Below are 26,393 nucleotides of genomic sequence, written 5' to 3' on the forward strand. Positions count from 1 at the left end.
TGCTCAATATTTAGATATATTCATTCATGCGTTTAGCTAAATGTTTCCATTGTTTAAGCAGTCTATATTTATGGCACAACGCCGTCATTACAGCCTCCCATCTAGGTTAAAAGTTGACAGCAGCATTGTATTTGACATAAATGGTGTTCCTTGAGTCGGAACTCTTGGTATGTCAAGTAAGGCTAGGAGAGTGATGGGATATGAGGATCACACAGCTTGTGGGTCTTGTTCAGCTTTTCTACCACTCATTGATCACCCACATGACCTTGCTAGTCCCTATGGCCATTCCCCCACTATGCCAACTCCCCATCCCCAAAGAAACCCACATTTGAGCTCGCTTTGAGCTTATAAGGGGGTGCACATTTTAATTCTAAGTAGTCTTACGAGGTTATCGCTTAATTACAATTGTAAACCAGCTCCAAGCATAATACTAGTGTCTTATCAGTTTATTAGTAATGTGTGTTCTTGCAACTGTTCATGCATTACATTCTTGTTGAAAACATACATTGACAAAGCCAATAATGTTGGCTCTCGTATATGAATTGGGCATTTTCTAGGCATTGCCATACTATGCCACGGTGATCGCAGCAACTGACAACTGTTGGCATCTTATGGCAGGGTAGTACTGTTATGGTAGTGCCTGCAAAAGGACTATTTTATGCCCACCCCAAACCTAAAATGTTGCCTTTGCTAATGCTTGTTTTTTCTGCCTGTGCATCTCTGGTGGGGAAAATATAGATTTTTGAGTAAGATGTTGCAACTTGTTTGCCCTTGCGAGAGGGGATAGGGCAGGTGTTGTCCTCGCCAAGAAATATGCTCACACAATTAAGTCCTGGATGTTCCAGTCTTTCCTCTGACACAGCTAAAACCCTATAGCATTTTTCTAAGAGGGTGCTGTAGGGCATAGGACATTCTTTAAGGGTTCCCCTAGCATCATAAAATTGTGGGTTGTGACCTGGGCAGAGACTGAGTTTCCTCTGTCTGCTGGTTTCTTTTGAGTGTTCAGTGAGTGAGGTGCCCGAAAGGGGGGGGGGGCCCTCTTCTGAGTTGAAGTCAGGTTTTGCAGCGCTGGCCATCCAGGGTTTCAGCCGTAAAGATTTGCATAGTCTATAAGGACCATCTGCCAGCCATTCCAAAGATGGGAAAGTTACCTACTTTGGCCTCCTAGTATGCTTGGCCAAAAGAAATGCCATTTGTAAAATATGGTCATTTTCGCTACTGTTATTTGCTTTTGTCTCCAATTGCTTGCATGCTTCTTTTTACAATGAAACACTAGGTCAATCAAGTGGGCGGGTTTATGGGATCTAAGTTTCTATCTGGATGAAGAAGCCCACTGGCTGTTAAATGGTGGATGTGGCACAAGAAGAGTTATGTAACATTCAATGGGTCTGCAACCCGGGGTCTCCAGATGGTCTGGACTCCAACTGCCATAATACCTCACCATTGACCATATGCTGGATAGGACTGATGAGTCAGTCCAAAATATCTGGCAAGATAAAGGTTGATGGCCCCTGCTATAATCTAACATACACATGCGCTCCCAACGTTCATTATTGTTTTGAGAAGAATTTTAATCAATAATAGAGATTTCTTGATATTTGTGCAACCGTATCTGTTTTTGATGCAATTATTGTCTAGCTTTGATGGCTAATGGTGGTTTCTTACTGCAAAATTGATGCGTTCTGTTAATTAAATGTATCTTCATGGTCTGTACATTCATTGAAACATTGTTGTTCCTCCTAGGTGATGATGCGGAGCAGCCAGCCACTAACTGGCACCAATGGGAGACGCTGCAAGGAAGATGAGAAGTTGATTAATGCCACTCTGAGGGCAGGGAAGCGTGGCTATATCATCGATACAAGATCGTTAAATGTAGCCCAGCAGGCCAGGGCCAAGGGTGGTGGCTTTGAGCAGGAGGCCAGCTATCCACAGTGGAGGAGAATTCACAAAACCATTGAGAGGTAGGAAGGTAGAAATATAACCCAAATGTGAAGTTTTGTTTTAGCTGCAATTGGCGCACCGTGATTTTTTGTTTAGTTCTTTCTACCAAAGACCCATTTTGTTGCACAGCTTGTTTAGCAAACATGTTTGCGTTGCAGATAAGCTTCAGTTTCATGATTGCCACTAAACTGCTAACCAATGCTACACTTAAGTTATCTCCAAAAAAGGGGTACCAGCACAGATGTACAAATAATGTAATGATGAAGTATTGCTTTTTCAATGATTGACATACCTTCAGGGTGAAGACTTCTGACATTGATAGTATGATTAACAGTAGACTGAAACCTACATCACTCTTCAGCAGGTCACATAGTCTAGCTGATCCACACAGTATAACCATCTCTTCTCCAGCATGGGGTCTGGCATGGATTCACATGCTCATAAATATTCCCCGTCGTCAGGCTGGGAATCCTCGGTAAAGAAAAAACCAGTATCAGTTTCGTTTCTGATCTGTCTTTCGTAGTAATAACCAATCACTGGTCTCTGCGTCATACTGACCACAGCCAATGACTGCCCTCTACCTAAGCACCGCCTCTGGCAGCCATCTTCAGATTTTTACTGCACGTTCATGTGTTGGGATCCTCGTGCTATTGCTCTCGAGCGTTAGTGCTATTTTTCATGTTTTTTCTCAAAAACTTGGGTTTTTTTTCGGTCAAAAGAGCCTCAAGCTCCACCGACTCTCCATCCGATCAACGGGGACCCGTGTCGGATTCGTCTACGCCCCTCAAGGGTGAAGATTTCGTCGAGCTACGTTTTTGGAGGACTCCAGAAGCTTCTCAGGCCCGGACATGGCCCTGGAGAAGGGAAGCTCGACGCCCGGAAAGCTGTTCAGGGTCTGCCCTGGATGCCAGCTGCAGAACGTCTTTAAGGAGGACGAACACTCCTTTTGTCTCTACTGCTTACATGAGGACAAGACGCACGTGGAGAAGGACTGTGCGTTTTGCGGCAATATGTCGGAGCGGACCATGAAGGACCGCCATCAACGCCTCGCCAACTGGCTGGAAGGGAAGAGCCCGTCAGGCGAGAAGAAGAGGAAGAAATCCGAGCGGTCTTCTAAGACCTTTGAGGACGCCCCGGCGACGGGGGTCCAACACAAGGCCAAGCACCGCGAGTCCGCTGGCACCGGGAGCGCCGAACGGTCGGGCTCTAAGGGCGCCAGGCAGGGCGCACCCTCCCCGGCACCTTCAGCCACGAGCCAACGCTCTGGGTCGGGTAAGAGGAAGGGCGAGCACCCGGCGAAGCTCCTGGAGAGGCCCCGGTCGAGCTCGAAGGCCCCATCGGAGGGGGAGCGAGGCAGTGTTCCCCCTCCCCTCAAGGATAAGGCGGTGAGTGCACCTAAGGTGGTGAAGGCCTTAATCCATCCGGCCAAGCCCTCTATCGATACTGTCGCGGCGGCCCTGGCTCAGCCTGTGGAGGCTACACCAGTGGTGGCGATCTCGGGCTCAGAGTCTCCCTGCCACCTTGGAGGGAGTCCTCTTTTGTGCCCATCGATAGGACCCCCGTGAAATCCCCGGCGGGGAAGAAAAAGGGGGGCAGGGCGTCGTCGTAGATTCGGCTTCAACCTCGGAGGAAGAGCTGATCGAGGTCTTAAGCCACGGCCTTGGCGTGGATGAAGACCGGCCCGTCGGGATGGATCCCGACGCAGGTGACGACGACATCGTCGAGGGTGCCGACGGGGCCCCTGATCGCCCGTCGGATTCCCCTCTGCCAGCGCCGCAAGACAACTCGGTGGCCATTTTGTTGGTTATACAGTCCTTATGCTCAGAGATAAGGACGAGACTACCGTTGCCGACGGAGGAACCTCTCCCGTCGGGGGATCCTGAACCGGGACCTTCTGGTGTTCCCCCGCCCAAGAAAAGAAGGATTCACCCTCCACCTCCTTTTCAGCCGTCGCGACCCGTCCAGCCCTCCTCCCCGTCCACCCGAGGGGATGATACGGGGACTGACACGGCAGCGACTGGTACGGACGACGAGGTATACGACGAGGATCTACCGTCGTCACCTCCCACCAGGGCTTCTCCGCCCGACGAGATTGGATCGTTCCACTCCATGATCGCCAGGGCATCCGAGCTTTTCCAACTCTGCCCTGAGGAGAAGAAAAAGGAAGGATTCCTTTATCAACGGCGCGAGGCCAAGAGGAAGACGGTCCTCGCGGTGCCTCTACTGGACGACATTTGGGATGAGGGCCTCGCCCTCCTCAAGAACCCTTCCACGACGCCAGCTAGAAGAGACCGGTACGAGAAGAAGTACCGGGTCCCGGACGCGGCCCCCCCTGTGCCTCCGGGCGCAGCCTACCCCGGACTCCGTTGTCTCCGCGGCGGCCAGGAAGAAAGCGGGGGGGGGGTGCGGCCTCCACATCGACTTCCCCACCGGACGGCGAGGGAAAGAAATTGGACGCTATGGGACGCAGGGTCATCTCGTCTGCAGCGACGACGATTAAAGCGGCCAACGCCTTGGCTATCGTGGCCCGCTACGACAGGGAGCTATGGTACAAACTGGCTCCCCTGCTGGACTTCCTACCGGACGACAAGAGGGCGGATGCCCTGGAGATCCTACAGGAAGGTGAGGTGGCGTTGGACCACGCCATCACTATTGCGACGGACATCGCCGACACTGGGTTTCGCCAGTTGGGCAACGGCGTGTGCCTTAGGCGGCGTGGATGGCTCAAGGCTATGGACTTCCGTCAAGACATACAGACCAGAGTCCTGGACATGCCGTTCGATGGGAACAACCTGTTTGGGAAAACAGTGAACGATTCCCTTCAGGCTATTAAAGCGGACACTGAGACGGCCCGGGCCCTTGGGGTTCTGCAGCAACGACGGACGCCCTTTCGGAGCAGCGGAGGCAAGGGCGCCTCCAAAGGTTCCGGCGGCGGTTTCTCCACCTACCGTCAAGCGGCCCGCTCGTCGTCTCAGGAGGCCTACAGAGGACGAGGCAAGTCTGGCGGACCCCGCCGTCGTCGCCAAGGAGGTCAAGGCGGCAAAGCCTCGTCGAAACAGGATTGAACCGGCCGTGGGGTCGGGCCCCCACCGAAGCACCCCGGTGGGAGGCCGGCTGGCGAGCTTCGTCAGCGTGTGGGAGTCCATCTCCACCGACCGTTGGGTGCTGGACGCCTTAGCCCGGGGCCACGCGCTCGAGTTTCAAAGAAGGTGCCCGCGCGTCCCCCCCGTGGCCAGGAAAGAGCTTCACGTCCCTCAGCTTCTCCTGGAGGTAAAGGCGATGCTCAGGAAGGGCGCCATCGAACTCGTCCCAAAGAGGCTTCGGGGCTCCGGAGTTTACTCGAGATACTTCCTCGTGAAGAAGAAGACTGGAGGATGGCGCCCCATCCTAGACCTGCGACGTCTGAACAAGTTCATCAAGGCGCAGAAGTTCCGGATGGTCACCCTCCAGCACGTCCTGGGTCAGCTGGAGGAAGAAGACTTCCTGTCGTCGTTGGATTTGGAGGATGCCTACTTCCATATTCCCATCCTAAAGGGGCACCGAAAATTCCTCAGGTTTATGGTCCAAGGGCGTCACTACCAGTTCAAAGCCCTCCCCTTCGGACTACGGTCGGCACCCAGGGTATTCACCAAGTGCCTTGCACCGGTGGCGGCGCAGCTGCGCCGCGAGGGGTTCCACGTCTACCCCTACCTGGACGACTGGCTCATCCGAGCCAAGACGAGGGAGCTCGCCGTGGAGCACACGGCAAGGACCGTCCAACTTCTCACGGACCTGGGATTCTCTGTGAACTACGCCAAGTCCCACCTGGTACCCGCGCAAAACGCACTGTTTCTGGGAGCGAAGCTCGACACAGTGTCGACACAGTGTCCCTTCTGGCCTCCCCGTCGGAGGAAAGGACCAGGTCTACCTCATTCCCATGTGCAGGCTCCGGATGCGCCCGTTGCAGGAGTTCCTGGACGCGCGCTGGATCCAAACGACGGGCGGCTTTGAGGAGAGGATCACACTCGACGAGAGTTTCCGCCGAGCGGTCCGGTGGTGGGGCACCCGCGCGCATCTGACGGCGGGCATGGACTTCCAGACCCCAGACCACCAGGAGACAGTGACCACGGATGCCTCCCTGGAAGGGTGGGGAGCGCACACCGAAAATCTGCACGCGAGAGGCCTTTGGCTCCCGACGGAGAAGTCCCTCCATATCAACGTCCTGGAGCTCCGTGCAGTGTTCTGGGCCCTCAGGTCCTTCCTTCCGTCCCTCAAGGGCAAGGTGGTGAGGATCTTCACCGACAACACCACCACCATGTTTTACATCAGGAAACAGGGCGGAACCAGGTCCCCAGCACTGTCCAAGGAGGCGCAGGACCTGTGGCATTGGGCCGTCGCCCAAAGGATGTTTCTGGTGCCGTTTCATCTGGCAGGGATAAAAAACACCATCGCCGACTCACTCAGCAGGGAGCTGCGCTCGTGCCACGAGTGGGAACTACGGCAGGATCTAGTGGATCGCCTCTTCCGACGGTGGGGCACACCCCAGATCGACCTGTTCGCGACGGCGACGAACTCCAAGTGCCAGAGGTTCGCCAGCAGGTTTCCCCAGGCGAGGAGCATGGGCGATTCTTTCTCGTTCCCCTGGGAGGGCCTGTTCCTCTACGCGTTCCCTCCTTTGCCACTGCTAATCCGGCTCGTCAACCAGCTCAAGAGGTCACGGTGCAGGATGATCCTCGTCGCACCTGCGTGGCCGAGGCAGATATGGTTCCCGGACCTTCTGGACTTGTCAGCGTCCCCGCCAATCAAGCTGCCGGTGGACGCGGATCTACTCTCCAGGGAAGGAGGCGCCATCCTCCACCACGACCCAAAATCGCTGAACTTGCAGGCCTGGCTCCTGCAGCGCTAGAGTTTGGAGGATACGACATACCGGCCGACTCAGAGAGGTTCTTGCAAAGGCCAGGGCGTCCTCGACTCTTAAATGCTACGGACACAAATGGAAGAGGTTCTCTGTCTGGTGCCACGCACAGAAGATTAACCCTCTACGGATTACGGCTCCCCAGGTACTGCCGTACCTGCTGACGCTGGCCAAAGCTGGACTGGCACACGCGTCCATCAAGATTCATCTTGCTGCGATCTCCCGATACACCAGAACCACGGGCCGGACGTCCTTGTGGTCTCATCGTCTGGTGAAAGAGTTCATGAAGGGACTGTTCAGATCGTTCCCGCCGGTGAAGGCTCCGGCCCCGGCGTGGGAGCTCAACGTGGTGCTGACCAAGCTCATGGGACCTCCGTTCGAGCCTCTGCACTCGGCCCCGTTGAAGTTTCTGTCGTGGAAAACAGCGTTTCTTGTGGCCATCACCTCCGCACGACGGGTGGGAGAGATCCAGGCCCTTTCCTGCAAGGCCCCGTACTTGACTTTTCACGACACGAGGGTAGTGCTCAGGACGCACCCCTCCTTCATGCCCAAGGTACCGTCGGACTTCCATCTCAACGAACCCTTGGTGTTGCCTGTGTTCTTCCCGTCGCCTTCGTCGCCGGCTGAGAGGACTTTGCACTCGCTGGATGTGGCTAGAGTGCTGAAGTTCTACGTGGACCGCACGAAGTGTTTTCGGAAGACGTCACAACTCTTTGTGAACTTTGGACCTGTCAATCAGGGGAAGGCTCTCTCGAAGGCTTCCATTTCCAGATGGCTCTCCGGCTGTATCATGTACTGTCATCGGTTGGCAAACCGACCGCTGCCTGGCCGTCCGAGAGCCCATTCCACCAGAGCGATCGCAGCTACCACGGCGTTCCTTTCTGGTGTGCCCCTGCTGGACATATGCAGGGCTGCTACGTGGAGGTCGACGCACACCTTCACGAAATTCTACTGCGTCGATCGGGATTCCAGGGAGGAGTCCAGGGTCGGCCAAGCAGTGCTGCGCAACCTGTTCGCCTGAGGTGAGCCTGGTGAGGAGGTAAGATGCTTAATGTTGAGTTTGATGTAATGCTTAATGTTGAGCCTTTGCCACCTCCCATGGTTGTGCATGTGTGTACTGCTATGTATTCTTTATTCATGAGCATGTGAATCCATGCTAGACCCCATGCTGGAGAAGGAACAATTTACTTACCTGTAACTGTTGTTCTCCAGCATGGGTCTGGCATGGATTCACATGCGAACCCTCCCGCCTACCCCTCTGCGGCTCTTCACTTGGTCATACTGCCACTTCACGTGCTTCCAAATCTGAAGATGGCTGCCAGAGGCGGTGCTTAGGTAGAGGGCAGTCATTGGCTGTGGTCAGTATGACGCAGAGACCAGTGATTGGTTATTACTACGAAAGACAGATCAGAAACGAAACTGATACTGGTTTTTTCTTTACCGAGGATTCCCAGCCTGACGACGGGGAATATTCATGAGCATGTGAATCCATGCCAGACCCATGCTGGAGAACAGTTACAGGTAAGTAACTTGTTCCAATGGCACACCCGCGGACCACTGCAGTAAATTCCATTGGCTCTTTGAACACAAGGTTAAACCCTTTTCAGCTGATGTTTAACCAGGGTTTATTTATTTGAGTGCAGCTAGGACCGAGGGTATCTTGGGGTTATTGACCTAAAAGGTCAGCAGGCAGGCAGAAACAGGAGACTGTAGGCTACAAAAGATAAACTTTTAAGTTCTTTCCGTAAGGGCTGCTGTTCACTAATGGCCCGTAAGTTCAGGAGGATAGAGTTCCACGAGATGGGGGGCGCAACCAAAAAGGCGTGCCCAGCAACCTTAACTTTCGAATAATGAGGGACCCGCAGAAGGAGATGGTTAGCAGTGCAAAGATTCCGGGAGTGGGTATGTTTGATGAGGTTCTCACATAGGTACTGTGCACCAGAGCCATAATAGGCCCGGTGAACCATATACAGGGTCTTGAATTTAATTTTGGCTGCAACAAATTTGAGAAGGCCAACAGCTAAGCGGGCACTAGAGTTTTGTACCTCTTGCAAGTGTTGGATAAAGAACTTCGGTTGGGCAAGCAGTATAGCGTTGCAGTAGTCAAGGGTCCCTGATACAGACGCTGAGACTACCAGACACCATAATTCAATTGGAATATATGGGTGAATTTTCCTAAGCTTAGCTTGGCCTGCGCTACATCTCGCTTTGACCTGAGCGGGAATCGAGGCAGATGATGCAATCTTGACTCCAAGATTTTTTACCATATGGACTGGAGTGGGTAAGGGCCCAATGAGGAGGGCCAGTAATCGCTGTTCCTGGGCAGCTGGACAACGACCGAGAACCATAACCTCAGTTTTCGCAGCATTTAGTTTCTGCCAGCTGGCATTCTTTCAGCTACCACTATCCACCATGCAGTTCCTAAGCGAGGCCATTGCACCCTGCTCCTAGTCTATTCTATGGATCAGTTGGGTGTTGTCAGCATAAGCATATACACAAAACACGTTGGGAATGGGTCAATTCTGTCGAAGGTAGAACATAGATATTAAGCGGGGGGATATAGCATGAGTAACTCTACCTGTCAAAGGAGATGGTGCACAAAGAAACGGAGGGAGAGAGGACACCTGCGTCAGGTCGATAAAAATGACTTGGCCACCAATCCCAATTTCATGCAGACAACTGAAGAGTGTGATGAATTGGGTCTACGCCGTGTAAAGGTCTAATAGGATCAACCGCCCCATTCCGCCCTGTTCAACAATCATGGTCAAGTCATCAATAAACGAGGTTAGAACCGATTCCGTGCCCATTGCTGGGCAAAAGCCCAACTGAAAGGCATCAAGAATGGCTGCTTCCTCACGAAAATGTCTAAGTTGGGGGGGGGGTGACCATATCCTCTAGTGTTTTCATTAAAATAAACAGCAAAGATATAGGTTCAAAATTACCCAAAATAGCGGGGTCCAAAGCCAGTGTCTTCAAGAGTGGAGATACAACACCCCCTTTCAGAGCTGGCAGAAAGAAAAAACTAATTTTGTGAATGATTAAGGGTAGAGGTGAGCAGGGGTGCAAGCTCGTCGTCCAGAGCCTTGTTGATTTTCAGAGGGATTTGGTCTATAGGGGATGAAGACTTAAGCGGTTTAATGATTTTGCTAACCTAAAAGTTAAAAAGAACTCCTCTCCGTTGCTAGTGGCCACTGCGAGAAGGAAGTGGGTGGAACCAGCCATAGAAGAGGCAGGAATATCCTCTCTAATCTTACTATTTTGTTAGAAAGGAAAGCTGACAGAGAATCACACATATCCTGGGATGGAAGGATTGTGGATCTAGCAACTGCTGGGGCGATAATATACCGGACCATTGAAAAAGCTTTTTTAGAATGGTTCCTAGCATTGATAATATGGGCTGCAAAGTATGTGCTTTTAGCCTCAGCCATGGTGTTATGATGCTCAAGGCAAGCAGCCTAGGGGCAAAGTTTGTCGCTTTCAGCGTAGGCTTTACGCCACCGTCTCTCTGATTGCCGATATTGTAACCAGAGTACCTGCAGATTAGGGGAGAACCAAGGGGCTGATGTTCTAATAGGTTTCTTTTTCTCGTTCAACAGTGCTTACTCAACCGCCACCAAGCAAAAGGCGGAGGATAAAGGGCCCTTACGAGAACTGGTCATGCTGACTTCGTAATGCTTGAAAATAGCATTAAGCAATTTAGGCTCCATTCGGGACCAAGCCTGAGAACGACACCTGGTAGGTTTATGACTTGGCAGAACTATGGGAACCGTCAAAGAAAAAAGAATTGCACAGTAGTCCGTCCGTTTGACCTGGAACACAGGATGGGTAGAAATAAGATTCTGATGCTTGTTAATCTGCTTGGAATCACATGCTGTGCATATAGTCCGACATCCAGTGGTCACCGCAGAGTATTGCATCTTCTCCAGCATGGGGTCTGGCATGGATTCACATGCTCATGAATATTCCCTGTCGTCAGGCTGGGAATCCTCGGTAAAGATAAAATCAGTATCGGTTTCGTTTCTATCTGTCTTTCTTAGTAGTAACCAATCACTGGTCTCTGGGTCATACTGCCCCCAGCCAATGACTGCCCTCTCCCTAAGCCCCGCCCCTGGCAGCCATCCTCAGATTGTTACCGCACGTTCAAGTGTTGGGAGTCCTTGTGCTATAGCTCTCGAGCTTTTATTGCGTTTTGCGCTTTTTCAAAGAGATTTATCTAATTTTTCGGTTTAATCGAGCCTCAAGCTCGACCGTTTCTACTTCCGATCAACAGGGACCCGTTTCGGATTTATCTATGCCCCTCAAGGGTGAAGTTTTCGTCGAGTTATGCTTCTTGGAGTACTCCAGAAGTTTCTGAGGCCTACCTCGCGGACGGGAAGAACATGGCCCAGGAGACGGGAAGCTCGACTCCCGGCAAACTGTTCAGGATCTGCCCTGGATGCAACCTACAAAATGTGTTCAAGGAGGACGAGCATTCGAAATGCCTTTACTGCCTCCACGAGGACAAAACGCACGTGGAGAAGGACTGTGCATTTTGCATGAACATGTCGGATCGGACTATGAGGGCTCGTCCGACCCGTCTCTCCAACTGGCTTGAAGGCAAGAGCCCAGCAGGTGAGAAGAAGTCGTCTGAGCAGTCTTCTAAGACCTGTGAGGGCGCCCCGGCGACAGGGGCCCAACAGAAGGCAAAGCACCGCGAGTCCGCAGGCACCGGGAGCGCAGAACGGTCGGGCTCCTCGGCTGCCAGGCAGGGCTCCCCTTCACCAACGCAATCAACCGTGAGCCAATGCTCTGGCTCGGGGAAGAGAAAATCCGAGAACCCGGCCAAACTTCTGGAGAGGCCCCGGTCGTTCTCGAAGGATCAGGCCGAAGGGGAGCGAGGCGGGAACCCTCCCCTTAAGGTGAAGGCCTCAAGCGCGCCCAAGGTGGTGAAGGCCTTGATCCCGGCCAAGGCCTCGATTGAGGGAGTCGCTGCGGCACTGGCGAAGCCTGTGGAGGCTATCCGACGAGGGGGACGAGAGCGAGGGTGGCGACGACGAGGTTCCCGTGGAAGAGTAACAACCGTCGCTCCCGACACGCCCGTCACAACCCGACCCACAAGACAACTCGGCGGCCATTTTGACAGTAATCCAAGCCTTCTGCACGGAGATGAGGACGAGACTGCCCCTACCCCCGACGGACGACCCAGCTGAAACGGGTGCGTTGGGAAGCCCTCCATACAAGAGGAGGAGAATTCACCCGACTCACCTTCAGCCCTCACGGCCTTCTCAGCCTTTGTCGCCCTCCCCAGTCCTGAGGGATAATACGGGAACAGACACGGCCACGACGGATGACGACGGGGAGGCCAAGGCGGCAAGGCTGCTTCCAAGCAAGACTGAACGGGCTGTTGCGTCGGGCCCCCACCGAAGCACCCCGGTCGGAGGCCGGCTGACGAAATCCGTCAGCATGTGGGAGGCCATCTCCACCGACCGTTGGGTGCTGGATGCCTTGACCCAGGGACACACTCTGGAATTTCTAAAGAAGTGCCCCGAATTCCTCCCGTGGCCAGGAAGGAAAACCACGTCCCTCAACTGCTGTTAGAGGTAAGGGCGATACTCAAGAAAGGAGCCATCGAGCTTGTCCCAAAGAGGCTCTGGGGCTCCGGAGTAGCCTCAAGATACTTCCTCATCAGAAAGAAGACAGGAGGTTGGCGTCCCATCCTGGACTAAATAAAAAGGCTAAACAAATACATCAAGGCACAGAAGTTCCGGATGGTCACCCTACAGGACTTGCTGGGCCAGCTGGAGGAAGATGACTTCCTATCGTTGTTGGATTTGGAGGATGCGTACTTTCACATCCCCATCCTAAAAGGACACCGAAGGTTTCTCAGGTTCGTAGTCCAAGGGCGGCACTACCAGTTCAAGGCCCTCCCATTCGGATTGAAGTCGGCGCTCAGGGTGTTCACCAAGTGCCTAGCACCAGTGGCGGCGCGGCTGCGCCTGAAGGGGAGCCCCGTCTACTCCGAACCTGGATGAGTGGCTCATCCGAGCAGGGACAAGGGAACTCCATCGAACACACAGCAAAGACCGTCCAGTTGCTCACGGACCTGGGATTCTCCATCAACTTCCCCAAATCCCACCTGGTTCCGTCGCAGGTCGCGCTGTTTCTGGGAGCCAAGCTTGATACAGTAGCGCAGTTGGCCTCGCCGTCGGAGGAAAGAACGCAGGCCATCCTGGGCAAGGTACAGCATCTGCTGGCCATGGACGTGGCCAGAGTGAGGTCCATCAAGTCCCTTCTCGGCATGATGTCCTCTTGCATCTATCTGGTGCGCCTGTGCAGGCTTCGGATGCGTCCTCTGCAGGAGTTCCTCGATGCCCGTTGGATGCAAGCGACGGGCAGCTTCGAGGACAAGATCTCGCTCAATGAAGTATTCCGCCAATGCGATTCGATGGTGGGGCATCCGCGCGCATCTCGCAGCGGGCGCAGACGTTCAGACCCCAGCATATCAGGTGACTGTGACAACGGATGCCTCCCTGGAGGAGTGGGGAGCGCCCACTGGAGATCTTCACGCGAGAGGCCTGTGGCTCCCGGAGGAGAGTCCGCTCCACATCAACATACTGGAGCGCCGAGCAGTGTTCTGGGCCCTCAAGTCATTCCTCCCGTCCCTCAAGGGCAAGGTGGTGAGGATCTTCACCGACAACACCACCACGATGTTCTACATCCGGAAGCAGGGGGGAACCAGATCCCCAGCCCTGTACAAGGAAGCCCAGGATCTGTGGCACTGGGCCGTTGCCCAGGGGATGTTTCTGGTACCCTTTCATCTAGCAGGGATAAAAAACACCATTGCCGACTCACTCAGCAGGGAGCTGCGCTCGTGCCACTAGTGGGAACTACGCCAGGATCAAGTGGATCAACTCTTCCGGCGATGGGGCAAACCCCAAATCGACCTGTTCGCGACGGCGACGAAGTGCCAGAGGTTTGCCGGCAGGTTACCCCTGCCGAGGAGCATGGGCGATGCTTTCTCGTTCCCCTGGGACGGCCTGTTCCTGTATGCGTTCCCTCCGTTGCCGTTGCTGCTTAGGCTCATCAACCAACTCAAGAGGTCCTGGTGCAGGATGATCCTCGTCGCACCGACGAGGCCGAGACAGATATGGTTCCCGGACCTTCTGGACTTGTCAGCGTCCCCACCAGTCAAACTGTTGACGGATGCAGATCTTCTCTCGAGAGAAGGAGGCACCATTCTGCGTCACGACCCGGAGTCGCTGAACTTGCAGGCCTGGCTCTTGCAGCACTAGAATTTGGAGGGTACGATATCCTGGCTGACTGCAGAGAGGTTCTTGCAAAGGCTAGGGCGCCCTCAACTCTCAAGTGCTACGGACACAAGTGGAAGAGGTTCTCTGTCTGGTGCCGTGCACAGAAGATTAACCCTCTACAGATTACAGCCCCTCACGTGCTACTGTAATTACTGTCGCTGGCCAAAGCTGGACTAGCTCATGCTTCCATCAAGATACATCTGGCAGCGATTTTCCGATGCACCAGAACTGCAGGACGGGCGTCCCTGTGGTCTCATCGCCTGGTGAAGGAGTTTATGAAAGGACTGTTCCGATTGTTCCCGCCGGTGAAGGCTCCTGCCCCGGCGTGGGAGCTCAACGTGGTGCTGACCAGGCTCATGGGCCCGCCTTTCGAGCCCTTGCATTTGGCTCCGTTGAAGTTCCTGTCGTGGAAGACGGCGTTCCCTGTGGCCATCACATCTGCACGACGCGTGGGAGAGATTCAGGCCCTTTCCTGCAAGCCTCCATACTTGACTTTCCACGAGATGAGGGTGGTGCTGAGGACGCACCCCTCCTTCATGCCCAAGGTGCCGTTGGACTTCCATCTCAACGAGCCCTTGGTGTTAACAATCTTTTTTTCCTGTCGCCTTCGTCGTCGGCCGAGAGGACTTTGCACTCGCTGGATGTAGCTAGAGCGCTGAAGTTCTACGTGGACCGAACAAAGAGTTTTCGGAAGACATCACAGCTGTTTGTGAACTTTGGACCTGTGAACCACGGGAAGGCTCTCGAAGGCTTCCATTTCCAGATGGCTCTCCGGCTGCATCATGCACTGTCATCGGTTGGCAAACCAACCGTTGACCGGCCGTCCGAGAGCCCATTCGACCAGAGCGATCGCTGCTACCACAGCGTTCTTGTCTGGTGTGCCCTGCTGGACATCTGCAGGGCTGCTACGTGGAGGTCGACGTACACCTTCACGAGAGTCTACTGCGTCGACCGGGATTCCAGGGAGGAGTCCAGAGTCGGCCAGGCAGTGCTGCGCAACCTGTTCGCTTAAGGTGAGCCTGGTGAGGAGGTAAGAGATGCTTAATGTTGAGTTTTATGTAATGCTTAATGTTGAGCCTTGCCACCTCCCGTGGTTGTGCATGTGTGTACTGCTATGTTTTCTTATATTCAGGAGCATGTGAATCCATGCCAGACCCCATGCTGGAGAAGGAACAAGTTACTTACCTGTAACTGTTGTTCTCAAGCATGGGTCTGGCATGGATTCACATGCAAACCCACCCTCCTTCCCCTCTGCGGGTCTTCACTTGGTCATACTGCCACTTTACGTGCTACCAAATCTGAGGATCCCTGCCAGGGGCGGGGCTTAGGGAGAGGGCAGTCATTGTCTGGGGTCAGTATGACCCAGAGACCAGTGATTGGTTACTACTAAGAAAGACAGATCAGAAACGAAACTGATACTGATTTTTTCTTTAGCGAGGATTCCCAGGCTGATGACGGGGAATATTCATGAGCACGTGAATCCATGCCAGACCCATGCTGGAGAACAACAGTTACAGGTAAGTAACTTGTTCCGTATGAACATTTCATGCGTAACAAATCATTTTAGAGGAATCCAGTAATGGGGCTGCCCAGTCCCCTTCCGCAGCACTGATTGGCACAGACAGGCTTGTCTTTTGTGTGCCTTTGGTGCGCATCAGGTGTGCCCGCTACGCGCTCTAGATACACGCACATGCTAAGAAATCACGTGACCTGCTAAGCACGGCATGTGAATGCCAGAATGTGAAGAGACATTCCCATCTAAAGGACCAGGCAAGGAGTGGAAAACAGTCTGGAGTCACGGACAAGTAATTAAATATATAAACACCCAAGAGCAGCTTTAGCTCATACAGTGGATGTTTGGGGGTGGAGGAGCTCATCAAGTTAAAACAAGCACACTAGCAAATGCAATTAAAACAAATTAACAAGCCAACATAGTTCACACGCATTGCACACTGCTTACTAATTGTCTCAAACCCAAAGCGGTTCTTGCTGTGGCCATCTTTAGACCTACCAACAAAGCTAGAGTCTCGCATTAACTAATGGTATGATCTGGGCTATTTTTGACTGAGATCAGACTTTTGAATCTCTCAAGAGATCTTTGGAACCGTGGAGCCCTGGCTGGAATCCGTGCCTATTAGAGACCCTGGTCAGATCCCTTCTTCAAAAGATGCACCTTGTAATGAATAGTCTCACCAGTTATTACTCAATCCAATATCCACCTGCTGGGTAAGATTTTGGAGATGGTAGTATTCACCCAGATGGACCAATCCCTCTTTGATGTCTCTCTGTCAATCTTCAGAGCAGATTTTGCTCAATCCTGCAAAGTGATCACTTGCTGATGTGCATTGATAAAGGCTGTGTTTGAAGTATGGTCACATTGGACCTACCAGCATCCTGTGAGAGTGTTTTCATCCCCTATTGGGTTCTGCCTCCTAGGGGTCCCCCAGGGTTCGGTTCTCTACCCCTCTAGTGTAGTAATGTGATATCGGGCCACTGAGTGTTATGTTCAATGGCATGGTGTGGAATGCCATCAGTAAGGCCATGACACTCGGATTTATTTTTCTTTTCAGGGAAGGCTCGCGACAGCTCTTCAATTCCTGACATCCAGTGTCTCTGAAATTGCTATTGGATGCGTGCAAGTTGGCCAAAGTTGAAACTGAACAAGATGGAAATTAGGATTGAGAGTTATGGGAGGTGCCTGGGGCAAAGCCATTATGAGCTGCTGCTGTTTAAAGGCGTTCAACCTCTCCCTGTCGCTCAAGTGCACAATCCGGTCAAACTGTTTAACCAAAGGTTTACCATACATGCACAAATTGCAGAAGTTAAGCTGTAGTATGTTTTTCTCGAGATGTTAGACCTTGAACCATTGACTCATTCTTGTTAGTAGAGTCTTTTGTGTTACGGAAACACATCTATTCAAGTTTGCCTGTGTTTCCAACAATGTTCCACTTGAATCCTAATTCCATGTCCTGTGCTTAGAACACAATGGGCCCATTTCAAACTACTTGCACTGACTGCAGGTATAGGTAATCTGTTCAAGCTGGCTTATGTCTTTTAAAGCTTTGCAGGGACAATCTACCTGAATTCCTGTTTGGTATACCATTGCGTGACAATGCACAACCGAAGATTCTCCGTGGCGCTGCACCTAGCCATGCCAATGGGGTTTCATCCGAGGATTTGGAGAAGGGTACAATTCTCAGGGTGATTTTTCCCAAGGGTCTCTCAGATGTTGTCCCTCCTGCTTTAAGATCCATACTGACATTGTTCTTGTTCCAGACGTTTCATGGGCCCCATTTTGTCTTTATAGCATTTCCCTGTTACTATTAACTTTATAGCCTTATTTTACCCCGCATAGTGTTTGACTGTCTCCTTGAGCTGTGGTATTTTAATTTAAAAATTTGAGTCATTTGGTAGAAAGATTGCAGACTGTTGTGACTTCAGTCTGTGGTATTATGGGGTGGGAGGTCTGTGCTAAATCTTTGTAGGTGGAAGGGGTCTTTGTGCTATGGTAAAATGTTAAAATTCCTATGTAGGTAAATGAATTCTGTTAGTGAAGCTTTGTCTAAATGTCTTTCACACTGCTTTCTGTTGCATGAGTAGGTCTGACAAGTTATGTCTGTGCCAAATGGTCTGTTTTCTGAATGTTTGCTTTAGCACCAGAAAGCTAATAGCTAGGTTGTATTTTGGGTAGTAAGTCATTTGAGAAGACTACTTCTGAGGATGGACCTAGAACAATACAAATATGAAGCAGAGGCTTACCTTTGTTTTCTCCCGCAATGTTAAGATGATTCAGTCACTGTTAAAGTTGAATCATTTTGGCCTGTCTGCCATCAAAAGTGGTTGTGCTTGATCTCAAAAACAAAAACAGCAAAAATGAATAAAGTATTGAATGTTTTTGCTGCCATGCGGTTTGCACTCAGAGGTTTGCTCTTTCTTAAAGGTCCAACATCCTTCAGGAGAGTCTCATTAAGTTGGTGGAAGCATGTAATGACCAGTCACACAACATGGATCGTTGGCTTAGTAAATTGGAGGCCTCAAACTGGTTAACTCAGATAAAGGAAATCCTGACCGCAGCGTGTCTGGCTGCTCAGTGCGTGGACAGGTAAGGATCATGCTGGGTAGCACTGGGTTTCTCTTAAATATCCAGTGCTTTGTGAATATCCAAACCTGCATAGTTACAAAGGTCTGTTTTTGTCCTTTTATTTTGCCTTCTACAGTCTTTTCTGTGGGATAATTTGAGTTCTTGACCTAAGATTTAAAATGGTCCAACGCCAATCTTATAAGTTGTGTTTCTGTATAGTTTACCTTTTAGCAGAAGCGAGAAAATCCTCTTTGCATTCTAAAAGTACAACTAATAACGAAGAGGAGTATAAATGTATTCATCTGCAAGCTGTATTAACATCATCTAAGCTACATTCCTATATAGGAGGTGCTCCAGGGCTTTCATGTGTCTGAGGCAGACTAATCGGCCCTAGTCTTAAGTGAGTAAATCATTATTTCCACAGGCCCCCCCTGACTCTGGGATTTGTTCTGCCAGGTTATGTTGCATAAACCAAATTCCACAGGTCCCTATAATGAGATGGTCCAAAAGTCAAATTTCCCAGCCACTGCCCAAAGCTCCTATAAGGTGTGAGGGTGCAGAAGGAGGAGACCGACACAGGTGGCATAGTAATTGATATAGACTTTTATTAGCCATGAAAATAAATGAAGAGAAAACCTAACTTTCTTTAAAAGGGGTTTCCCTGCCTCAACTAAAATACTAACAGGGTTCCCAGAATGTCCTAAGTTAGATTCCGCTGTCATGTGTCCAAACTCTCATTTTGTCCCTTACACTTATATCCAAACCAAAGATTGTGTCAATGTTTTTGGTCCAAGTGAATGACTCCCTTCTCCTGGGCTAGGTATCACAGTTTTGGTTGTGATTTGCCTTACAAGTTATTTGCCAGGGGGAATGACTCCCTTTCACTGGTCCAAGTACTTCCCAAAAGTGTAACACTCTGTATCAGTAATAGTCTCTCCCTTTCACTCCAGGGGGAAAATACTCACCAATGACCTTTGTTTAGCCAGGGGGAATGACTCTTCCCCTCACTTTGATTAGCAGGAGAATGACTCCCTTATCTTGGTATCGCAATTTCATGGGTTGATATACCCAGGGGGAAAGGACTCCCTTCCCCCGGTCTCTTGGACTTGTTTTCATAGTTCTCAACACCAGGGGGAATGACTTTCTTGACCATTCACCGCTCTACTGATTTGTTCTGGCAGACCTGGTTCACTCTCCTGCCAGGTACTGCAACGAAGATAATGATTTCGATGGGTCTACTTTTGTGGGTGTCGGACCAGTGGATGTGCCTTTTTCCCAGGGTTACCTCTTCGCCCCTGCTCAGTGTTTGGAGTCCTCCACGACTCCCTCAGGCCCTCACCAACCGTCTCAGCAACCCTGATATCTTTTGGGTTCTTGCTGGCTTCCTCTGGTAGGTCTGGGCTTCTCCGGGCTTTGGCTGTCCCATGGTTTCTATTGTCCTGCGGTAGGCTTGCAGCATATAGTTTCAGCGTGCGCATCTGCATGCACCGTCCAGACTCCTCAGATGCTTGGACCTTGGGCTTGCCAGTCTTCTGTGCAGTCCTTCCTTGTCGTACCAAACGGGGATGCCTCGGCCTCCCTTGCTTGCATCCCGATCACCAGTCTCTGCTCTGTTCTCCGATTCAATGTTGCCCTGCTCGATGTTCCTCCAGGGAGGGCTCGAGAAGCCATTCAGTCATTCTTTCCTTTTAATGTCAGATGTTGCTATGCTTCTCCAAGAATTACTAGAATGCTTGTTTCCTTTCCATGGGGAATTCTTCATTGCTCTGAACCACCTCCTCATCTCAGTGCTTCTACCATCAATCTCCCTTGGGTAGTCCAAGTTCCCTATCGTCTCAGCAGATAGACAGATACATGGGTTGGTTAGGTATGCGATTGGGGAATACAGTGTATGGGTTTTGCTGAGGGGAACATACTGCGCTCTCCCTAGATGGTCGTCCTTGTCCTTAGAGGGGCAGTCTCTCCCCACAAGATCCTCCTGCTGTGCACCACCCCTAGGGGGACTATCGGGTAGTGGCCTCACATTCATGGCCTCATGAGAAGGGGCTCCCCCTCATGGAGAAGTGATGACATCCATGGATTCATCAAAAAGGGCTAAGCCGATTGGTGCTGATGTGCTCACTGAGCAAAAGACCAAGGCGTGCCGAGAGTCTCATTACGGGGCTGAAAAGTCGTCCCTCTCCAAATGATTAGTTGTTCTCAAGTAGTCTCATTAGGAACCTTTAGAATCCTACAGCACCATGAGCAGAAAGAACTAGCATGGACAATGACAAAAGGATCTGAACCCCAGTCCTCTTCGGTAGAGAAATTCTTAAGAAAAATGCTACCTGCTCTTTGTATCTAGCAGTCTCCAGATTCTGTGGCACCATTTGATCATGTGCTGTGCACTTGCATCAATTCTTGGGTCAGTATGAACATTACTACATCGCTTCATGACCAATCTGGGATAGGTACCTGTCCCAATTTCCTCTGACTGTGATAGGTTCGGTTTCTTTTGGATCTTTTTTCAACTGCGATGATGTAGATGGATCCTCTCCAGCAGGTAAAGTAGATGGGCGCTTTCTGTCTGAGACATTCCTATGGGGGGGGATCTTGCTTATCATTATTACTTTAGGTCTCAATCTGTGGGCTCACCCACACCTTTGCTCTTCTCCCTTAACGGTGTGCCACCCTTGCCAGCAACCTCGGATAATCCGTTTCTTTCCCAGCCATTTGGGCTCCCCACTTGTCCCCATAGAATCCAGGGTACCTACAACCACCTTGTCATATCACTGCACCATTTCCATGATTTCGGAGTATTTGACAAATCACATCAGGCAGGTGTTCTGCCTTGTGCAACAGCTCCAGCATAGATTATGACTACATTTTGTCAGCATTTGAATATCACAGCACCTATCCTAAAGCTTGATTTAGCCCATTGCATGTACCCAGGTCAGAATTGATTGGACACACTAGATTTCCCATGTCATTCTGGAAGAAATGCTATTTTGGATTTGCGTAGAGGATCTTTTCCTTCCCCAGATTTATCCCCTCGGGCAGTGTTGATGAGCTCTGTCCAGTCTTTGGAGAAAACTCATCTCCATTTAGGCTAGTCTTTAGAGTTGTAGCGGCAGATCTGAAGGAATCGATACTACGCTTCAATGATGAATTAAAAGATTGCCTCCATGCCCGGAATTAAGCTTTTGGGCTGTGACAGGATAGCTGGCTGGGAAGCACAAAGAGGCGGACACAGGGATGTTTGAACAAAACTGGCGTTTTAATCCGACAGTCGCACAGGACATTTATCCTTTGTGTTAAGTTAGACTTAGGAAACAGGCAAGAGGTCATATTTGTAAGTGGAAGCTTATTGTACTTAAAGTAAAGCCTGTTCTGTCCCTACTTCTATGGTGGTTCTTTGCCCTATTTAATGAAAATAATAAAAGGGGGTGCCTGTAAATATGTTTTTGCAATCCAAACCAGTCCTCTGTCCAAAACCGTAATATACCTTTGGTCTGACCCTACCACTAATACACTACATAACATAAACTCAAACCAGAAAGGTTGGTAAAGGGATTCTCTGTTAGCAATGGTGCTTGGTTTCTGACCCCCATCCAATTGTCTTCATATGCTCCTCTAGACAATCTACCTGCTTGCACAGTTCATGCTTCAAGTTTGCCCAATGTCTCTGTATTCTTTACCTTAAGTACCTGTCTGTTTCATTGGGTTGGCCTGTACATTCTCAGTTTTGTATAATATTGTCCGTCCTCTGTGGAGATGCAGAGCAGGTGCAAGTGGATCTAGGTCATCTGGCCTAAGCCCCGCCCACCTAGTGCCTTCCTGCCTGCTGCTCTTCTGCACCATTTAGCAAGCCCCACCCACCTGGTGCCTTCCTGCCTTCCACTCTTTTTTCCCTACTTAAGGAGCCCTCCAGCCTCTTTTCCTTTGCAGATAGGGAGCAAGTGGATCTAGGTCACCTGCCTAAGCACCACCCACCTTCTTAGCCCTGCCTCTTCCTTCCTGCTCTTAACTATTCGATCAAGGGCGTATCTCGCCCGGGCGTCCGAAGCGAAGACGAAACGAAGAAAAGGGCAATTCCTGTTTGGACCTATTCGGACCAGGAGGAACCAGGGCCCGACCCCCTGCTCAGACAGCAGATAAGCATGCACTAAAATGTGTTAATCCCTCTGTCCCCACAGGCCATCCCCACCCCATCTAGTCCCCCCGTGATGTTCCCTTGTGCCCCCACCATTCTCGCACACAGGTGTAACCTGTTTTGCTTGATTCTTCTACCTTGCTCCGCCCTCACCTCCCTGAAGCCTACTTCTGCAGGAGTCTGTCCTGATAAATTCTGGTTTCACCATCACCGTCTTGTCGCCAATGCTGGATTTGACTTTTATGGACTTCATTCATTCACGGTGCGTCACCCTTCCTTAACTCTCATGCTGGACTTCCTTTGCATCTTGTACTCATGGTGGCCCTGGATCATACTGTTCCCATCTTCATCTTGTATCCTTGCTTGCAACATTGTGTTACTACTGACTTCTGCAATTGTATTCACTCTCCCCTTGCTTCTCCACTCTTTTGACTGCTAACTCTGTTCTCTCCTACTTTCCCTTCTCCCTTTTCCTATCTCCTCCCCTTACTTTCTTCTATGCACTTACTCTATCAGAATTGTCCCTGGACCTAGTATGATTGCAACCTTGTGTGTCTCCTCCCCCCTCCCCTTACTGTTTTTTTTCCTCCCCACCACCCCTCCAGCACTATCTGAAATGTCGTCAGGCCTAGTATGATAGTCGCTTGTTTTGTCCCTCCCCTACCTTTATGCACCCCTCTCCTTCACGTCTTGTTTTTCTCCAGCTCTACTAGAAATGTCGTCAGGCCTAGTATGGTATTCGTCTGTTTCCATTTCCTTCCCACTCTCCCCCTCCCTTCCTTATCTATGCCTTAGCTCTTGCACTATCTGAAATGTCAGGCCTAGTACGGTAGTCACCTGTCTGTTTCTATTTCCTTCCCACTCTCCCTCTCCCGTCCTTATATATGTCTTAGCTCTTGCACTATATGAAATTTCGTCAGGCCTTGTACGATAGTTAATTTCACATCCTTACTGTTCATGGCCTGTAAGAATGTCATTGTATTTTCCCTTGTTCCCTCCCTTGCCTTGAAGCACTTTGAAACACATTGTGTATAGGCGCTATATGAATAAACTATCATATCATATGTCATATATCGTATCATATATCTTTTTTTTGGAGTATCTGTTCTTTCTCCGTCCTTGGGAGGCTTTTTCTGTACACTTGACCTTGGGGACCTGCTTCTTGCTCCCTACCTTTGTTCAACTTCTCACACCCTGTCTTTGGCTCCCCTGTCTTTTAGCCCACCTTAGGGTTTCCTCTTTCACCCTGCGTTGTGCTGTTTTTTCTTACACCCCACCTTGGAGTATCTTGTATCTTGCTCCTTCTGGGCCTTTCAGGTTTCTCATCATTCCTTGGGTTCTGAGTATTGCGCCCTCTTGGACTATCGGGTTCCTCGCCCCTTATTGGCTTCTCTTGCCTCTCGCCAGACCTTGCGCCTTCCTCCCGCAGCTCTAAGTCCCTTTCGGTCCTCTTCAGCAATTTCAGTGCATGTGAGGAATACTCGAAGGCCACGAGACACCCACTTGACAGACAGCCAGGTCCCTGCGGTGCAGAGGCAGCATTTCAGATATGCACCCCGTACCCATAATAGCAATGTTCATAAGTCGCTGTGCTGGTGGCAGGGTAAACTCGAAATAAAAGAGATGCCTATATTTAGGCATAGAGCAGGATAATACGTATGATCATGACCACCACATTCCAATTGATACCACACTTGTCTGCTCCTGCGAGTCAGCCCTGCTGTGGAAGGTGATGAATATTCTGGTCAAGGGGTGTATCCCTCCAAATAGCAGGAAGATAACCTGAAAGGACGGGCCTCCTCTTTCATCTTTTTGTGAGGGCAGGTAACACCCCTGCATGAGACAGCCACACAGCAGGCAGCTGTCCTGGGTCTGGGCATCAAGGTAGCTCACCTATTCAAAATGAGTTTACACCATTGTGCTGCATCTCTAAAGGCCTTTGCTCTCAGTGAGCAGGAAAGGGGGCGGGATTATGATAGTCGGTAGGAGTCTGGTCAAAGGAAGGAGGCTTCACCATATTGATTCTCACTTTCTTTCCTGTCCTTACCACTTTCTCTGGAGCAATACACTTTGGGGGGTGTGATGAATCTGGACAATTTGTCCCTTCTCGCCAGAGGGGAGCCACCCCCTTTGAGGCTAGGTAGGTCAGACCGCTCGGCAAGACCCTGCCTTCGGGTCTGGGCAAATGGGACCTCACTGGGAATGACTCCCCTCTCGGGGACAAGGACTCCTATTCCGATAAAGAACTCCTGGTCAAACGTATGTTATCTGGCTATATGGGAACTGGAAAGACTGTTACCACCAAACATGATTTTTCTTCTCTTTGGCTTCCGGTAATGCTGGATCACGCTTGAATGCCACAGTCAAAGAAGAAAGACCCACCCCTTTTTGTTTGTGATGACATGTATAAAACCAAGAGCGCTTTGAATCCGAGAAAAACCCTGATCCTGGGAGGAGAATGACTCTTACGCTGAAAAGAAGACGTCCTGGAGGGGAGGAGCCATGCAGACTGCATAGCCGGCGATGGTGTGGAGAGCGTGTGAATCGTTGGCTGGATGCTGGAAGCCTGGCGTATTAACCGAACAGGAAACAAAGGTCAGGCGGGAGACTGGAAAGCAGCCATCTCTGGTGACGCGACCAAAAGGAATCCGTAGTGGGCTTGGGTCCTGGTATCCAACGCTGAGACAAGACTGCAGAAGGGGAGCCCAGATCCCCTAGCGAGAAGTGCCTTTGCCGCGAGACGAGCAACAACAAGGACGTGTATGATCCTAAGGAAAGAACACAATGGAGAGACACAAAAATTAATAATCAAGGCTTGGTAAACCAACGAGGTTACGGGAACCTGATAAACCTGAGCAGGAAGAAAGCAAGCCTATCGGAAGGCCATAGGGCTTCGGAGAGCCCCGAGAAACTAAGACTCAGCGCTAGGGAAACAGCAAGGTTGCGGGAGCCTGATATACTGGAGTGTGCAGACCCCCTATTTAAACCAAATTGCAACAAGGCTAATAGAAAGCTGGAGGACTTTGTGGAGTTCTGGCGAACAAATAAACTGTATCATTCGAGGCTGGGAGAGCCATCAGGGTTGCGGGAACCAAGGAAACCCGAACGGGTGAGGCTCTGTCGGGTCCAAGAGAAGGTAAACCTATCAGAGCGTTGGAGGACTTTGGTGAGTCCGAGAACCACAGCGTTTATTAAAGAAAACTGTAGAGAAAGAGCACCTGGAGGCTTTCAAGCACCTAGTCGAATCTGGGGACATTGGATGAGAAAAACCTTAATGATCCTGCAGAACAAGAAACCGTATGAACGATATTACTTTTTATTAGGGTGCTGAATGAGGAGACTGACGCACAGGTGGTATAGTGATTGCTATCGACTTTTATTCCTAAAAAAAATAAAGCAAAAACCAAACCCTAACTGTCTGTCTCTGAGGGGTTACCCTGCCTCAAATTAAATGCTAATGGATCTGTCAGAATATCCAAGTAAGTTAGAGAGTCCACTGTCATGTGTCAAAACTTGAATTGTGTCCCTTACACTTTTAACTTAACTAAGGAGAAAGTTGAGCTTCTTGGTACAGAAGAATGACTCTTCTTCTGGACGGAGGACAAAGTTCGCTTGGATGCTTGGACCTCTTCATAGGAGGAATGCCTCCCTTCCCCGGGTTATAGTACACAAATACAAAGTTCCAACCGTTCTCTTTGAAGGCACAAAGCTAATTATCCATCATTCTATATCCAAACGTCTCAGTTTTGGCTACCTGAAAAAGCCTCCTTTCTCCTGGTGTTCTGTGGTTGTAATTCCACCCAGCCACTGGGGGGGTGACTTCCTTCCCCAGGTCTCTAGGTTACCAGGAGAATGACTCTCTTCCTGGTATTTTGGGTTCATTATTTCACAACACCAGGGGTAATGACTCCCTTCCCCTGGCCTCTCCTGTACCTGCTTTCACAATTCAACACCAGACAGATGACTTGATGTCTCTCCCTATCTGGGTGTGGGTCCCAGTCCATATTCATGCCTTTCCCAGGGTTTCCCCTCCTCACTTCTGCTTGGCATGTTTGG

General features: G+C 50.7%; 1 protein-coding gene across 1 annotated transcript in view; it reads left to right on the plus strand.

Moving 5' to 3' along the window:
- The window catches only part of MTMR9 (myotubularin related protein 9), a 632,238-nt gene that overhangs the window by 378,153 nt on the left and 227,692 nt on the right, over nucleotides 1–26,393 (plus strand). Inside the window, exons 5-6 of the mRNA XM_069605728.1 lie at nucleotides 1,744–1,961; nucleotides 18,065–18,226. Of these exons, the coding sequence (XP_069461829.1) occupies nucleotides 1,744–1,961; nucleotides 18,065–18,226 (380 nt within the window). The remainder of the gene's footprint in view (nucleotides 1–1,743; nucleotides 1,962–18,064; nucleotides 18,227–26,393) is intronic.

The sequence above is a fragment of the Ambystoma mexicanum genome, chromosome 4p (assembly GCF_040938575.1).
Source record: "Ambystoma mexicanum isolate Mex_15411 chromosome 4p, UKY_AmexF1_1, whole genome shotgun sequence".
NCBI classification, from domain to species: Eukaryota; Metazoa; Chordata; class Amphibia; order Caudata; family Ambystomatidae; genus Ambystoma; species Ambystoma mexicanum.